The sequence below is a fragment of the Caretta caretta genome, chromosome 6 (assembly GCF_965140235.1).
Source record: "Caretta caretta isolate rCarCar2 chromosome 6, rCarCar1.hap1, whole genome shotgun sequence".
NCBI classification, from domain to species: Eukaryota; Metazoa; Chordata; order Testudines; family Cheloniidae; genus Caretta; species Caretta caretta.
In genome coordinates, this window is record NC_134211.1 from 83,957,814 (window position 1) to 83,975,086 (window position 17,273).

At 38.8% G+C, this 17,273-nt stretch overlaps 1 protein-coding gene across 5 annotated transcripts in view; it reads left to right on the top strand.

The window, feature by feature from the left end:
- The window catches only part of NPAS3 (neuronal PAS domain protein 3), an 852,890-nt gene that overhangs the window by 829,792 nt on the left and 5,825 nt on the right, over positions 1 to 17,273 (top strand). For all 5 annotated transcript variants that reach the window (XM_048854033.2, XM_048854034.2, XM_048854035.2 and 2 more), the window contains 2 exons: positions 12,526 to 12,673; positions 16,065 to 16,180. In XM_048854033.2, the coding sequence (XP_048709990.1) occupies positions 12,526 to 12,673; positions 16,065 to 16,180 (264 nt within the window). The remainder of the gene's footprint in view (positions 1 to 12,525; positions 12,674 to 16,064; positions 16,181 to 17,273) is intronic.

The following is a 17,273-nucleotide window of genomic DNA, read 5'->3' on the forward strand; positions in this document are numbered from 1 at the left end:
TAGATTCTGTCTAAGTATGGAAGCCATCATCACACTATCTGAGCGCCAGGCAGACATTAATGAATTTATCTTGGCAACACCCTTGTAACAAAATATTTTTCCCATTTTACAGATGAGTAACTGAAGCACAGAGCTGTTCCATTGGGCCACAGAGGGAAAGAATGAGAATGACTCTATAGCTGGTGGTTAGGGACCCACCTGCGAGGTGGGAGACCCAGGGGCAAGTCCTATTGCTCAAATTACTCTTTAATTTTTTATACACGGCAGAACAGCTTCAACAGGAGAGACAGAGATACAAACAATCCTGTAAAAAGAAAAGGAGTACTTGTGGCACCTTAGAGACTAACCAATTTATTTGAGCATGAGCTTTCGTGAGCTACAGCTCACTTCATTAGTGAGCTGTAGCTCACGAAAGCTCATGCTCAAATAAATTGGTTAGTCTCTAAGGTGCCACAAGTACTCCTTTTCTTTTTGCGAATACAGACTAACACGGCTGTTACTCTGAAGACTATCCTGTAACTCAGTAGTTAGAGCACTCTCCTGGGAGGCGGAAGACTACTGTTCAAATCCTTTCTCTTCCTAGCAGGAGGAATAGAACCTGGGTTTCCCACATCCCAGTTGAGTGCACTAACCACTGGGCTAAAAGTGATAAGGTGGGCACCACCTCCTCCTCATCCAGTAGGTTTCAGATGTGACTTGATCTGTAGGCCACTTCTGAGTATGCCTATTGGATTGGGCCCCATGGTCAAACACCTGTCTTCCTTGCTTTGTGGATCGTTCTGGGACTTAAGCAAGAGAGAGGTGTCCAGATGCCGACAGCGAGGCAGCAGTGCACATGCCAAGGCAGCAATTTACACACCCAGCTAGCTTTTACCCTGAAAATTTAGGCACCCAGTGAGTTTAGGCACCGACAGTGTTCAGCGGGAGTTTTGTGGATCCTAGTGGAGCCTAAAACTGGGACTTCAACAGCTAAACCCAGACTTAGGCACCTAAGTGCTTTTGTGACTCCCACCCTAAGTGACTTGCCCAAGATCGCACAGGAAGTCTGTGGCAGAGACAGGAGTTGATTCCAGATCTCCTGGTTCCTTAGCCTTAAGCACAAGACCATCCTTCCTAGCCCTTTAGGGGCACAAGTAAAAGGAAAGGGTGCCCCGGCTGAAGAGCCAAGCAATCCCTGCACCAGACTCCTAGGTCTTCTGCTTTTGTAACCTAAGGAGGTTACGCAAGCAGAAGAGTCAGGAGTCTGGTACCGTTGGCATAGCTAGAAACACTGAGCTGCGGGAGCCCTTCATTTGCACAAGTGAGCTGGTGCAAGGCAAAGGAAGCACATGCTACCACATGTTCTTAAAGGTCATAGCCATGGCTACTGCTGAGTGCACTACCTCTGAGATCCAGGAGCTGTTATTTTTGTCTCGGGCACAGGTTTAATTGTGATTGCCTACGAGAGCAGAGCATTGGCCCATCTAGTCCAGTGTCCTGTTCCTCACGCTGGCCAGGGCCGTCTGCTTCAGAGAGAGGTGCAAGAAACTCTGCAGTAGGCAGTTATGGGCTAAGCTGCCCCTGGAGAAGAATATTTTTTCCTCGCCTCCATGAGTTAGTGGTTGACTTATGTCACGAAACATGAGCCAAAATTCTTGGTGGTAAGAGGTTCTTGCTATTGTAATTATGGGTATTCTTATTATCCATATAAATATCCAATTGTCTTTTGAATGCTGATAAAAGCTTGCCTTTAATGATATCTTGTGGCAATGAGTTTCGCAGGCTAATTGTGCGCTGTGGGACAACATATTTTTTTTTTCAGCTTACCAGCAGCATCAGCTCTTTTGAATGGTAAATAAAACAGGACTCTACAAGGCTACACGTCCAGTGTCTTTAAGCCATTAGTTTGCTGAACCTGAACCTGCTGTTTCTTGATAATAATTTTTTGCCTTTTCCAGCAAAGTGACATACAGTTATGTTGCATGAGGCCTAAAATATAGTTTGCATCAATAACCCTGTAAATTCGCTCCTAATGCTATTTCATCTCCAAATCAAATCCAACTGTTTAATGCAGCGCTAATTAGTACATCCCCATTTCAGTTTGTAGACTCTCTATTGTAATTCCTTCATAGCTCATTTTTTTTCACAGCAGAGCATCAATCAATGTAAATGCCCTGCCAGCCTAGGCAACACAAGATGTCCTCCATGCATTTGTCATTAGCCACTGAAACAAAGGGAATACTGAACTGTATATTTAGCTGTATTCCGTAATTTCTCATAAAAATAAAAACTGCAAAAGAAGAGAAGGGGAAAAAAGTCTGGTAGATTGGCCAACTGCATTATCAAAACCTTGGGGAGGTTTTTTGAATTCTGCCTGCAACACCATCTTTGAAGGGCTTTTTGTACTTGAAAGAAGAGTAGAGTTCTCCTGTGACATCACTGCAATATGGTCATATCTCTGCCCATTAGACAAGTGAAATTTACACCCAAGCTTTTGTCTCATTTTACATGAAAAACATGCATGCAATATTGACTATGTTTCTGCTATTTATTACAGCAGTTTCTAATGAAGGTTGAATTCCTACTTTTATTCAGAACCTCACTGCTTTTTCAGTTGCCCTTAATCATCTAAAAAAAAAAAATTCTCTTTGAGCTGAAATTTTCCAGACCAAAGGTGAATTTATATTTTGGCATGTTTCTGCAAAACTGGTTACTGGAGAAGTGTACGCTTGTGATAAACTGCAGAACCACATTAAATTGCAGAGCCATGTGAATGACAGCATTTATTGTGCATCTCTTACATCTTCACCTGCACTCTGGCCACAAAACCATTTCTACTGTGACTGTTTCTTACATTATAGACCTCTAAGCCACGTCAATCAGATGGCATTTTAAAAAGATTTTGGGGCTCCAGGAGTCCTTGCCACAAAATTCTTTTCTGTTTTTCCCTAATCGCTGAATTTTCCTCCAAAATTACACTGGTCTGAGATACAGAATGGACAATGTTCAGTCCTGGCTAGTGACAGGTTTAATGTTCATTTTCTTGTGACCAAAATGGTTAGAAAAGGAGTTTTAGCCCATTTATTAGTGATAAGTGTTCTTCTTTCCTAGGCCTGGATAGTTGAACCCATGGTATTAAGGGAGACTGGATTTACAGGTAGAACAATATAAAAATAGTGACCACAAAAAGATAAACTCTCTTAAGTAGTTGTTCTGTAAAATATGATGTAGCTACCCTATAACAAATACATGATGGTGTGGCAAATAGGTCTTGTTGGCACTTGTTTGGGAGGACTGGTACAAATCAGTTGTGGCTTTGTCTCTCATGAGTAATGTGGCCAGTTCTGGACCAATATCATTTTTAATTGCAAACCATTTGGGCTGGCATCCAGATCTGTAACTCGTTGGGAAACTGAGACTCTCCCTTCCAAATATACAAAGCATTTGTACTTAACCCTAAAAAGTTGCTAGATATCGGTCCTTAAAATTATGGCATCCTGACTTATTGAAAAGCTATTTTATTTACTTTTTAGAGATATTTAAAATTAGTGCTACTTTTTCATTCCCTGAGAGCTGTAGCAATGGACTCATGGTAATAAGTAGGGCCCTACCAAATTCACAGACTGTGAAATTTTCCTCTGTTGAAATCTGGTTGTTTGTATACTTTTACCCTACACTATTCAGATTTCACAGGGGACATCAGTGTTTCTCAAATTGGGGGGTCCCAACACAAAAGGGAGTCATGGGATGGTCACAAGGTTATTGTAGGGGGGTTGCAGTATTGCCATCCTTACTTCTGTGCTGCCTTCAGAGCTGGCCAGCTGGAGAGTGGCAGCTGCTGACTGAGGGCCCAGCTCTGAAGGCAGCAGCACAGAAGTGAGGGTGGCAATACCACACTAGGCCATCCTTCCTTCTGCGCTGCTGCTGGCAGCGGCGCTGCCTTAAGAACTGGGCTCCCGGCCAGCAGCCACCGCTCTCCAGTCACCCAGCACGGAAGGCAGCACAGACGTAAGGGTGGCAATTCCGTGACCCCCCCCCACACACAATAACTTTGTGGCCTCCACCCAACCCCTTTTGAGTCAGGACCCCCATAGTTACAACACCATGAAATTTCAGATTTAAATATCTGAAATCGTACAATTTACGATTTTTAAAATACCCATGACCGTGAAATTCGTAGGGCCCTAGTAATAAGGCAATTTCTTTTTGGAGGCACAAGTAATTTAATTTAAAAAAAATAGCAATAAACTTTCCAAAAAAATCTAACGTAGCTTTTCTGCAAAATGTGGCATGATGCTGTATGGTGGTTGAAAGGGGAGGTTGGCATTTGTTTGGGATAAATAAGACACTGCCAGCTGTGACATACCACAGTAAGCATAGAGGTGGTGTGATCTGGACTCTTTTCCTCTGGGGATTGAGCTGAAATAACTAAATTCATTTCACTCAGTACCACAACCTGAACATGGACTCTGGTCCCAGATGTGAAAGACCAGTACTTTCCCCTTAAACCGTCTTACCTTCAATCAGTGTAGTTTAAAAATATATATATTTAAACTTCTGCTATTCTGCTGTCTTACATTCATCAGTAAACTAGCTCTTGTGAAGCTTCCATCTGCCCTGCCATCAGTATCTGATATAGCTATACACATATTTGTCACAGAGGGTTAAGTTCTCAAATCTTTATTTTTGCCATGCAATGTTGTATGGCAGACATTAATATTAGTGAGCAGGGGGAGGGGACTTTAGCTGCTTTAGCAACTGAGGCCTAATTTCTTTACTCAAGTTGCACGGTGGTAGCTGAGAACAGAATTTAGATTTGGGACTTACAATACAATACTGTATATTTTCTCCTGAGTTTGGATGGATAAGTTTCATTACCGTTAATAGAAGCTACGTCTGAAGTGGTGCTCAGAGCAAGTCTGGGTTTCCAAAGGACAGTTTCAGCAATAGGAAATGGGGAGCCACTTTATGGCAAGATTAAAATTTTAAAAACCAAGGAGAGCCTGACAATCATGAGAAACGAGAAAAGTTACAGAAAGCTAAATAATTGAGTATTCACTATTCAATCCAGTTTATTAACAACCACATTCATCATTTAGAAAAATGTAGGTCTGTACATTCATTTCCATTCATTATTCCTTCTCAGTTTATAAAACATCTCTGCTTGACTCCAACTTCATCATAAATGTTTTAGTTTAAGGTGTTATCCAGCAAATTTGCTCTTGAACAATAGTTCATCCGAGCAGACAAGATCACGTGAAGAGAGACTAAGCCATGTACAGAGGCATACAAACAAACAGAATGAATTTTCCTGCAATCAAATAGTGTCCAAGAAACATTCTCAGCTAAGTGAAGCACTTAAAAGGAGATAATGTCAAAAGTAAATAAATTAATTAAATTAAATAAATGGCTCTGGATGCTAGGCAGTAAATTAATGTCTTCGGGCACTGCAACATTTATTTCTCCTAAAACCTGAAGCCATAGGATAGAATTCTGATACGCATATTGTAAGTCTCAGTGGGTGGTTGTATATCTGTATCTTAATTTATAACAAGAGAAAAGTTTTGCTGTTTTTCTACATTTTTGAACCGGTACCATGAACTGAAAGCTAAATTCTGATCTCATTTAAACTGGTGTAAACCAAAATGTCTCCATTAACTCCATTGACATACTGTGGATTTAAATGAGATCAAAATCTCTAAATTTGTAGGGGTGGTTCTCAGAGGTTCAGGGTTTGAATCAGTTAGGATAAGTACCCAAATCTTTGCGTGGAATGTCCAGTATTTCAAGTTACTTGTTTGGCTAGATACATAGAGTGAGAGATTGTTCTCACAATATTTTGGCTAGAAATGGACCTGAGCCACAAAGTTTGGAAACTAATCAGGATCAAATTTCTCCGAAGTTTGGATCTGACCCATCTCTAACTTTAGCTCCTCCCACAACCAGGAAACAAAGAGCAGCCGAAAAATGAAAAACTGTGTTTTAAAAAAGGTAAATAAATATTTTCAACCCTCCTAAAAGTTTTGGTTCAAGCTTTGAGAAAAGGTCGGTTTAGCTTTTATTTTATCTGTGCAGAGTGCTTATCCTTACTTTTATCTAGTTTCACAGGGATTTAGATGTGTAACTTCCCCATGAATCAGGAAAAGACAATATCCCTTAGTGTGGCAGCAAATAACAGTTTGATGGCCACATCTTAACATTTTTAGAATGAAATTTGTATAGGTTTAAAAGATTTATTACAGATGAACCAAGCAGTTGGATGGGAATTTGGGTATTATCAAGGCAGAATTTTCTTTTCAAAACACAAACTGTCAGTTCCCTCTGCCTTTGGAAATTATGCCCTTAGCTTTAGAGAGTTCCTACTGTACCAGCTGTTATTTCTCTTAGCAAATATTTATATTGTGATAGCAACTGAAAGCCTCAAGCAAGATTAGGTCCCCATTATGCTAGGTGCTGTACAACACAGAGAAGAGACTTTTTCCAGTCCTGTGCTGCATTCTCATGTCATGCCATGAGGAAGACGGGTAAAGCATTTTTTTAAAAGCCTTACTGAACTGCTGTTTTCTTAATCCACTGTAAATGTATTTTGGGGAAGGGGGAAATCTCTTGTGAGATTACAAATCGCTAAGGGCCAAATTGTGCCATTTAGTATTGGGAGTGTGGAGCCACATGACCCCAGGGGGACCTCTGGGAGGGATCAGACACAAGAGAGGCAGAATTCTTCCCTATGCAGGCTGCATTATCCTTTAGCCTGGCGTGCAGAGAATGCGTCTGTAAGAATTCCTTGCACACTTCCCCAACCTTCATCCCACCCCATCCGTCCCCTGTGTATTAGATAGTAAATCAAATTGTTTGGGGAGAATTACATAGATATATGTGGTTGCTCATAGAGCATATACAGGTCTTCCATCCTCTTAGCCCATAACTCAGTTTAAGTATCAAACATCATTTAACTTTGCTAAATATTACTCAGTGCTTTTTTTTATTGCTAAAAACCAATTTGTGGATGCCTACTATTTAAAACATCTAACTAACTAATTGCAAAATCTATAGAAAAGTCTCTACAGCATCAAAGGCTCAGTTGATCCTATGAGCAGTTATAAATGAAAAACTGTCTCTGTTTCAAGCAAATAAGGCACTTAATGCACTCTTTCTGACTGTGATGCTATTTTCCCTGTGGGTTTTGAAAATGACCTTCCTGTAAGCATCAAGGACTGTAACTTTTCAGATAAAGAAACTTGTTCTTGTTTTAAGTCTATGCCAGGTTCATTCCCCTATAGCCCACAGGTTTCAAAAGCAGAAGAAAAGTAATCCAGACTTTTTTAAAAAAAAAAACCAACTCTGTTTCCAGAATGAAGTTACCCTGTCAGCTTGCCTTGGGCCTTAGGTGGAGAAGTGGAGATTAAAGAGTCAGTATTCCTTTTCATGTTTCGTCTGCCAGTTTTGTGAATGTAGAAAGAGAACTGGTGGCTACAGCTAAGCATCCAACTGTGGTGTTAAGTACAGAGTTTTCTTCCCCCGCAATACATTAAAAATATTTTTATGAGTTCACAGCAGAAGGACTTCAGCATCAATACTACACAGTTATTGATTAAGGTATCCCAAGGAGGAGGGGGACTACCACTGCAGATTTAGCCCCGATATTTTCCCCGATTATAATGAGCCTCTTTGTGAGGCTGTATGAATACCCAGTGTTAACTGTACAATGATCTCATCATTTCCTATTTACTCCATACTTACCTGAATACACAATTTACTGTAATTTTTAAATGCATAAGCACACTAGTAAAATGTCCCTTTGTAAGAAGGTTCCATAAAAGGCTACTTTTGATATACAATTTCTTTATCTCCTCTTCAAACTGAAGTAGACTACTTCCTTCTTTTAAAATACAATTCACCCACTATTTAAAAGCTTTGGCTTTGATTTCTCAGAACATCCCAAGTTTTTGTTTTTGTTTTTTTAAACCATATTTCTGAAGACAACCTTGTACTGATTTATTTGATTTGATAATGAAATTATGTTCCTCCAAAGAATACTAGCTTCTTCCCCCTGTCCCTCCCCCACACCCCCATTTCACTACAAGTACATTGCTGTGTTCAAAACTCCAGGCAAAACTGAAATCCCTCTGTCTGGAGCTACATACATATCAATATATTTGTACTTAGAGAAATTAGAGTCAGATTTTTTAAAATTCTTTGTGAAACATACTGTATGTTACATCCATGCTAACCACTGAGCTCAGACCAAATAACTAGATAGCATTTAAACAAATTTCAGTAAAATTTAGCATCCACCGTTTTAAGGAACAGACATGTATAGCTGATATAAAGGTCATTTGTTCTAAAACGTTAGCTCTTTTTAATTTTCTTTTAATTAAAGTTTTTTTATTTGCCCCCGCACACACACTTCGTTGTGGGAGGGGGTCCATTCCACTGTCCACATTGACACTGATGATTTCCCTGTAGTAAAGTTATTTATACCAACTATTAAGCCAAAATCTAATGCTAAAAGGATGATCCAAGATTTACCATCATTTCTCTACAATTTGTTATCCCCAAAAGGTCTTTTCTTCTCTCTCCCATACATGTGTAACTCCCATTAATATCAAAGAGAGCTACATGGGTACAGGCAAAGTAGAAGCAGCCTCTAAGAGAAGTTTCAGAGTAACAGCCGTGTTAGTCTGTATTCGCAAAAAGAAAAGGAGTACTTGTGGCACCTTAGAGACTAACCAATTTATCTGAGCATGAGCTTTCGTGAGCTACAGCTCACTTCATCGGATGCATCCGATGAAGTGAGCTTGAGCTCACAAAAGCTCATGCTCAAATAAATTGGTTATCCTCTAAGAGAAGGGTCATTTGTTGAGCTCTTCCAACAAGACAGTACATCACCTGGACCCAATCCTGCAAACAATTAAGCACATGTAACTTTACTCGTGTGAGCTGTCTCATTGACTCAGATGACCAGTCCTTTAGATTTTCACATCAGTAACATTACACACATGATTCAGTGTTTGCAGGATCGGGCACTACATGCACATTTTAAACTAGTAAATAGAAAATCCATATTTAAAACTATTTGGACTTTGTCAATGTACAGAAATACAGGGCTTATTCCTCATCCTCAATGTGGACTTGTCTAGATAAGGACTGTATCTTGGACCAAATAATGTTACTTTTTTAAAATGTTTAGGTTAAGCTTAAACAGGTAGCCCATAACTTTTTTGCTTTTAACTACATATAACTTTCCAGCCACAGTTTAGGTTTGGCTGAATTTTTATATATTTATTTTTACTTATTTTCAAATTTATTAATTTGGTAATTAATTCCCTCTGTCTCTGAAAAGGCAAAACTTAAAAAAAAAAAAAGACAGATCAGTAATGATTCAGTTACTAATTAGTTAAATCGATTTTTCATTTTTACTTCCAAAACTGGTGTTCTAATTTAAAATGTGTTACACATTTCCTCAATAGCATCATCTGGTTTCTAAATCTAAACCTGGGGAAAACAACAGCTGCAAAATAACATAGACCAGTAGATGTTTCAATGCTTTCTGTCTCATCAGATGTCTGATTCTGTAGCCTCTTATTTACAGGCTACAGAAATATCATTCAGATTGGGTATGGGGGAATCTAATGAACTTAAAAGAAGCTGTAAGACCTAAAATCTAGCACTCTGTGGCAAACTTTAAATCCTGCTGGTTTTCCAGTGAGACTCTATAGAGAAAAATACCTTGCGTCCTGGTCTTTCTTTCAGTATATGCTCTTAATGTCTACAAATCTCTCATCTGAAACATTTGCAGATGAAAAAGAAGCATGTGTTTATGGTTCCGTGCCTGGCCTGGCCAAACCCTGGAGTGGAGAAGGTGCTGGGGATACAGTAGGAATTCTCAAGATAGGTGGGCTGCTCGGAAGCCTCATTTTCATGTTAGTGTCCCAAATACTCTTCATATTCATAGCAGCCGCCTCTCAGCACAGCAGTGCTGGTGCGTGAGCTCTGGAAGAGCCAGAAAGGTTTGCATGTGACTGCAGTGCATAGAGTTTTCTTCTGTGTGCTGAAAGTTTCGGAAAGGCAAACACCTCTTCATATCAAGGTGTGCTTTTTGTAAGGCTTTAATGTTGCCCTTTTTTCCCATAGTTCTGAAATAAAGAGGCAAATAAGCCCCATTCTGCTCATGATTCAGACTTTCTGAGTGGTACAAACAACCAGTACTCAGCAAAAGAAAGGTCTCATGGTTCAGGAATGGAACAGAAAGAGCTGAGAGATCTGGCTCTGCCACAGCATTCCTATATGATCTTGAGCAAATCACTGAACCTCCTACTGCCTCGGTTTCCAATCTGCAAAAGCCAAGGTGTGAGGGTATTTGTGAGACTTAATTCTTTAATATTTTTAAAGCATGTTGAGGTCTTCAGGTGGCAGCTGCTATAGAAGTGGAAGGTAATCAATTAATTATTATTATTTACAAGTTTAGATAGATTTCACTCTATCCTCCAAACACCTGTATGGTCTTAATTTTCTAGCTTTCCAGGGATATTAATTTCATCATCAGCCATTGACAAGGATACCTTGGAATTTACTATTTTACTGAAATGGAAAATTTTAACAAAGTAAAACTTTAAGCGATGGTTTTTTTCCCCCATTCCTCCCTGAGTTCTCACCTCAGAACGTAACTAATAACAATTACAAAGCTGGGATAATTTGCATAAAATTGCATCTCAAATTGCATGCAACAATGGTTTGACAGAAAAGCTGTATAGTAAGTAGTTACTGCTTTCCGCTTCACCATGCAGTTTTATATCCTATGAATCACCGTAGCAGAAAGCTTGAAACTTACACTTGAATGCAAAAACAAAATGTGGGGAACCTGAGGGAGCCTCCTGTTGGAAATAAATGCAGAAGTGTAGGCAACTTTAGCTTGTTTACAAAATGCCATAACCCAAATTGCAAATATTTGCTGATATTACAGAGGAAAACTGACTTATGTTTGAAATTCACTGTCAGACATGCTCCTATTTTAACTTCTTAAAAATTTAATATTTTACAAAGTTTTTTGAGTTGCATTAAGATATGCAAGTGTGTGTGTGTGTATTTTTCTCTTTAAATGTATAATTATATGGCTTTAAATACAGATAGAGACATATAGATAATTTGGGGGATATACATTTGGTTAACTTGAAAGCTCTGAAGTGTCATTTGTGACTCTATAGTACGAACTTCAACAGCATTTTCCAAAGTGACTTTTTTCTGCCTCCCCTCCCTCCTCCAAAAAATCAAAATGTACTTCATGAAACTATTGTATATGAAGCACTTATTAGCCGTAATTAAATGGACAATATGAATTTACTACGTCTTTAGGACTCTGGCTTGTTCTGGTTTAGAGCAAAATGATTAATGCAAATACATATTACTTGAGATAACCATTTAGCAGCTAATTTAGCCAAATTTATTACAGCAGTTAGAGGTTTTTCATTTTAGCAGACGGAGACAAGGGCATGCCAAAAGCAGAAGGTGTGTATGAATGCACACTGCCCTCTAGTGCGCAAAGCTTCCTGGGATTAACAGAAAATACAGACAAGCAGAGTATGCACTGGAGTAATAATATCCAGATGTAAGTATTCTAGGCATTCTTTAAAATAATGCCAGTGTAAAGTATTTTATTTCCATGAAAGATAAGCATCTTATTATTTCTGTACTAGAAAAGAAGAATCAGATACAAATCAAAGCAATTTTGACTGGGTAACATTGTGGTTAGAGAATTATTTTAAACTTCTGTATTTTTTAAACTCTCTTTCTGTGGGCATCTAACATCACAGTTTCACATTACTGATTGTTTTTACTTCTTCTCCATTCCTGGTTATATTTCAGGCCCTGCAGAGAGTTGTCACTCTGCTTGACTCTAACCAAAAGTCAATTCGGCACCTCCCTTAGGCCACAGTTCCTTTCGCAATCTGTTGGTAGATTTATTTTGCTCCAGTATTAAGCAACGTCTCCCAGGACCTTCCCCCTGCTGACCAATGGAGATTTGATTCATCTGCGAACTGTAAATTCTGTTTGACAAGATCAAAAGAAACAGATATGTAAGTTCAGTAGTTGATATCTCCTGCAATAAGGAGAAATGATCAAAGAACAGGGTAGAGTATCTTCCCAAACCTTTCAAATACCCAGACTCTCAAAGAGTTCTACCTGCAAGCAATGAATAAATCACACACATTTTTTTTTTAACAATTTGTTGTCAAATGCACTGGAAATAGCCAGGCAGCATTAGGAATTTTGTGGGCCACAGAGATTTGTAGTCCTCTTTGCTCTTCCTCTCACATTGGAGCTCCCAAAAGCTGATTAAAGACTTATTCCAAATGAGTGTAGCCCATGATTCTCCACTGATGCACGAGTAAATAGTTGAACTTATTTGTCATCTTACTGGCATTCGACATTGAACATACAAAACGGGCCAAGTGCATCCCATTCCTTTACATTGGGAATTGTAGAGATGAACATTATTTTACTAGGATACTAACACAATATTTATTGTCCTTTTTGTTTTCTTCCCAGTGCTGAATAAGGGTCAGTGTGTAACTAAATATTACCGCTGGATGCAGAAGAATGGAGGGTACATCTGGATACAGTCCAGTGCTACCATAGCTATCAATGCCAAGAACGCAAATGAGAAGAATATCATCTGGGTCAATTACCTTCTTAGGTATAAGTTTCAGTCACTTCCTTTATTTGAAGTTCTGCCTCTGTTACTTGACTCACATTGAAAGATATAGAGTAAAAAGAAAAACAATGGCAACTACAGAAAGTTAATATGAGATGAGCTTTCTCATCTGTTCGTGCTCAGAACCAGCTCCTTCTGGTGAAAGTTATTGAGACATCTGTCATGTCTCAGGTTACTGGGAACTTCTTGAATGATTACACTATGTTCGTATTAGAGTAACCCTCCATCAGTTTTATTGCAGGCCTCCATTGCCTTGAATTCAACCCAGCACTAGCTGAAACTCCCAACGACCTGGCCCACCATGCACTCGGCTTGTTATAAAACATGTGATGGATTTTTAAGCAGTGGTTTCTTTGGTTATTGCAAAATCCTGGTCTGACATCTGAAGGCAATCTTCCTGGGACATTACAGACATGTCTCTTGGAAAGGTGATCTTCATTCCAATATGCCTTCTTGCGATGACAGGCCTTAAGGCAGTACTCACCTTGAAAGATGGAAAAAAATAAATAAATGCAGAAGAAGCCTGTTAAGTAGAGCTGGTTGGAACATTTTTGACAAAACTTTTTTATTGTCAAAATATGCTATGTTATCGAAGCCAAAACATTTCAGTTTGACTCATTGATTTTGAGTACATTTTCAACGGAATGGTTTCTAAGGTCCAGGATGGACTCTCTGGTCACAGGGAGAGAAACCCCTAATTGAAAACTTGACCTTTTTCATTCTAAAACAGTTTTGACACAATTCCATTTTGCAAAAACATTTGGAAGGGGTTTGGGGTTGTTGTTTTTTTCATTCTAATGAAAATAAATTTGGAAACCTCAAAAGTTGTAGCAAAACAGAATTGTCATTCTCTGGTCAGCTCTGCTTGTAAGTAAGTTACTTGCCATGGCTTGTTATGTTCCCTTTGTTCCAGGAGTGAGGCAGGGAAAGTTCAAAGTGATGTCTAAGGGCTAGATTGTGACTTTTATACCATAGCCAAGGAGCATCGTAGAGATTGTGCCTGCCTGAACCACAGTCTTGGATGGTGGAGTAGTCTTGATTCCCTGGGCTGGGAGCTAGGAGCAATCAATTCCTAAGGGAGTGCAGGCCCCTGACATTGTGGAAGCTTTGCATGGCAGTGGGGGGTAAGGGAAGGAGGACTGGGGCACATTTCTGCCCTTGTGTGACTGAGTGGGATTGGATCCTCTCATAATCTGTCCCTGTTCCCTTACTTTTTTCTTTAAAATGTGGTGGATGATTGATATCTATGAAAGTGAGGAAATAGCCAAGCTTGCAAGAGTGAAGCATAGTTGCAGCAATAGTTGCTCCTGAGTCTTGACCTGCAGCACGTGCTTGCCCTTCTGACCCTAAGCTTCTCCTGAACAGAGCTTCAAACTATGCCAAATAGTGTATTGGTTTTCTAATCTCCATAAACATCTAACTAGGATTATAAACCAATGCTTTTTTCACATTTGCTGGTATCCAGACACTGAGTAAATCTGATCCACAACTGTTCCACAATAATTTGCTGTCTACTAACAGAGTATCAGTCAGAAACTAATTAAGATGGGGGCCTAATTGACCATTACTTAGATTCCTCATAGAACTTGATTTTTCTCCCTCATTCCCATCAGTGTTCTGTTAGAGAAAGGTAACTCCTTCATACAATTTGTGTATTTTTAAATAAAGATTACTCCCAAACAAGATCCAAGCAATGAATAGGATTCTATTGACAGAGCAAGGCATAAAGAGTTCTGATATTACCAATGGCAAGAACACTGGTTTAGATATATTTTCATGCATGAGAAAGTATGTTCAGATGCCTGTCCGACTTGTGCTCCAAATAGACAAACTCTGTTGCTAGATAGAGCTGATATTCTTGTTCAAGAAAATAGTTTTGTTTTTAAACAACTCTTTATTCCTATACAAGGTGCAGTTGTACCCCACACACACTATTTCTTTTGCTTGAGGGGAGGAAAGTTTTGTGGTGCATTGCTGCATTCTGGCATGGCCATGTACAGTAACATCATCACATTGTTGATGTCACTTTTTTTGTCCCACAGGACAAATCTGCCAGGGTGACAATCCTAGGTAAGAATAGAGAACAACTGTGAATGTTTCAACATTGAATTTTCACAGTGCACTAGAATAGATTGCATATAGGCATTCTGTAATTGTAATGCTCTGGACACATTTAGTAGCCCTGGACCCTCCCCTTCCTTCTGTCTGTAGAGAATTGGAGATCTCCTGGTAACCCACTGGCCTGAATATGAATCACACAGGAATGCTCAACCACTCAAAAATCCACTAAAGAATATTTTCTTAAACAATCTATGCTACATTTGTCTATCTAGGTGTCTTCTTCTGGCCTTGCCTTTAATTTTAAAAGGAATCTATTTTAAAAAGGCACAAAACAGATCAAAAATATTTTTTGTAAGACTCTCTTTGATAGTGGGGCTTTTTCCACATTGCAATCATGTTCTTTGCTAACAAGCCACAGGTGAACACCACATGAGCAGATGAAGATATGATTATAATAGGTGTGTTGACAGTTCTGTATCCTTAACATATGCATCATAACATGCACGTGTGCATCTGTCATATATTTAGGTTGTTAATTTTTTTCCCTAATAGCTTTAGAGCTATCTGAGCAGTGACCAGGTTCTGTGGTCCTTAATTGAGCAATATTCTCAGTAATTTCAAAGTGAGATTTACTAGCGTAAAGTCTGGAGAATATAGCCCTTCGGAAAACAACTATTCAAAAGCTATGACAAGGATTGCATAGTGTAATGCCACCTGAATGTGGTGAGCATCATAGGTAGTGTAGAAACAAGTTTTAAAGGATATCAACTCCCTCTCTCTCTCTCTCTCTCTCTCTATCCCTATTATCACTGTAATGGGAAAGAATTCTAGATATTAGATTGTGGTATTGATTACACAAACGAGACTTGCTTTTAGGTATCAGACAGGCAGGGCTACCTAATTAGCTATGAGTATAACTCAGATATTTTGTGGTATCAGGCATGGGGAGGGATAGTTCAGTGGTTTGAGCATTGGCCTGCTAAACTCAGGGTTCTGAGTTCAATCCTTGAAGGGGCCATTTAGGGATCTGGGGCAAAAATTGGGGTTTGGTCTTGCTTTGAGCAGGGGGTTGGGCTGGATAACTTCTTGAGGTCCCTTCCAACTCTGATATTCTATGATTTTACTACCAATTTAGTATTAAAAAAAACTTTCAAAAAATTCTGCTGTGATGAACTGAGGAGAAATATGTATGTTTTCATGTTTCCTCTTCTCTATATTTACATTCTTTGCTCCTGAGATTTGATAAAGGAAAGGGAAAACTATCAAACTGCAAATCATCCATTTGTGTTTATGTTTGCTCTCTGTTCTTTAGTAACCCAGAGTACAAGGATACGCCGATGGATATTGCACAACTTCCTCATCTGCCAGAGAAAACCTCAGAATCCTCAGAGACCTCTGATTCTGAATCAGACTCAAAGGACAACTCAGGTAATATAAACAATCCTGCGCTCCGACTACTTTCCTTTTTTATTTTATATTTTTGTATCTTCAGAGCCAAGTCAGTGATTGTATTTCCAGATTATCACTAAATCTCACATTTTTTATGGATGGTTCAGCTTTAGAAAAAATACCTTAAAACCTCAAAATCCTGTTTTTAAAAGATATCAAAATCTTTTAGTGACCCAGAATGATCGGCTATTTACTCAGTGCATGCATGCCTGCTTGAATTACACTTATCTAAATATTTGAATCCCCAGTTGAGTTTGTGAGCAAGCATTATGCCTTGTGCAAAGGCTTACATTGTAACTACTGAATATGATTCCAGTTCTTATCTGTCGCATGTAGTCAGATGTTCCTAACATAAATGTACACTGTCAAAGTTTATCACCCCCTTTGCTGTGTAAATAGGCTTCTTGAGTTGCTTCACTAGGGGGCAGTAAAGATTGCAAAAGTTGTATGTTTTCTTAAATTAAAAGCATTACATTTTATTAGAACTTTACAGGTTCAAAGCACCTGTTTGTAAGTTTTACTTTTCTTTGGGGATTTTTTGTTTGTTTTAATACTAATGATCTGGTTCAATTAATTCTATAAATAAAAAATCCTAAAGAATGGCAGTGTGTTCAGCCTGTTAATTTATTCCCCAGTAGATTTATAAGTAATTACATATGTAGATGTACAGATTGGCTGGTGTCTTTGTAAGGGATTGTCTTTAGTCCAAAAAATGATTCTGTAGGCCTGATTCTTCTCTCATGTCTGTATAAATCGGGAACAAATACACCAAAGTCATTGGTTACACACTATTGTAAATCAGGTGTAAGTGAGAAGAGAATCATGACCTATATGTTTTATTTTTTAATTAAGCAGCCATTTGTTCTCTCATCTTTTGCACTTATTCCTCCTTTCTCTTTTGACAGCTCTGTTTGACAGTGAGAGTCAGATGTTAGGCAAACATACAGGCTTTATGTCCATGTGATTTGAGATCTCATCAGCCATTCAGAATGCTTTTTTTCCTACCCAGTTTCTAGATAACCCGATAATACAGTTGAGGAGAAAAGAGTTTCTATAGTTGAGAAGTGTATTT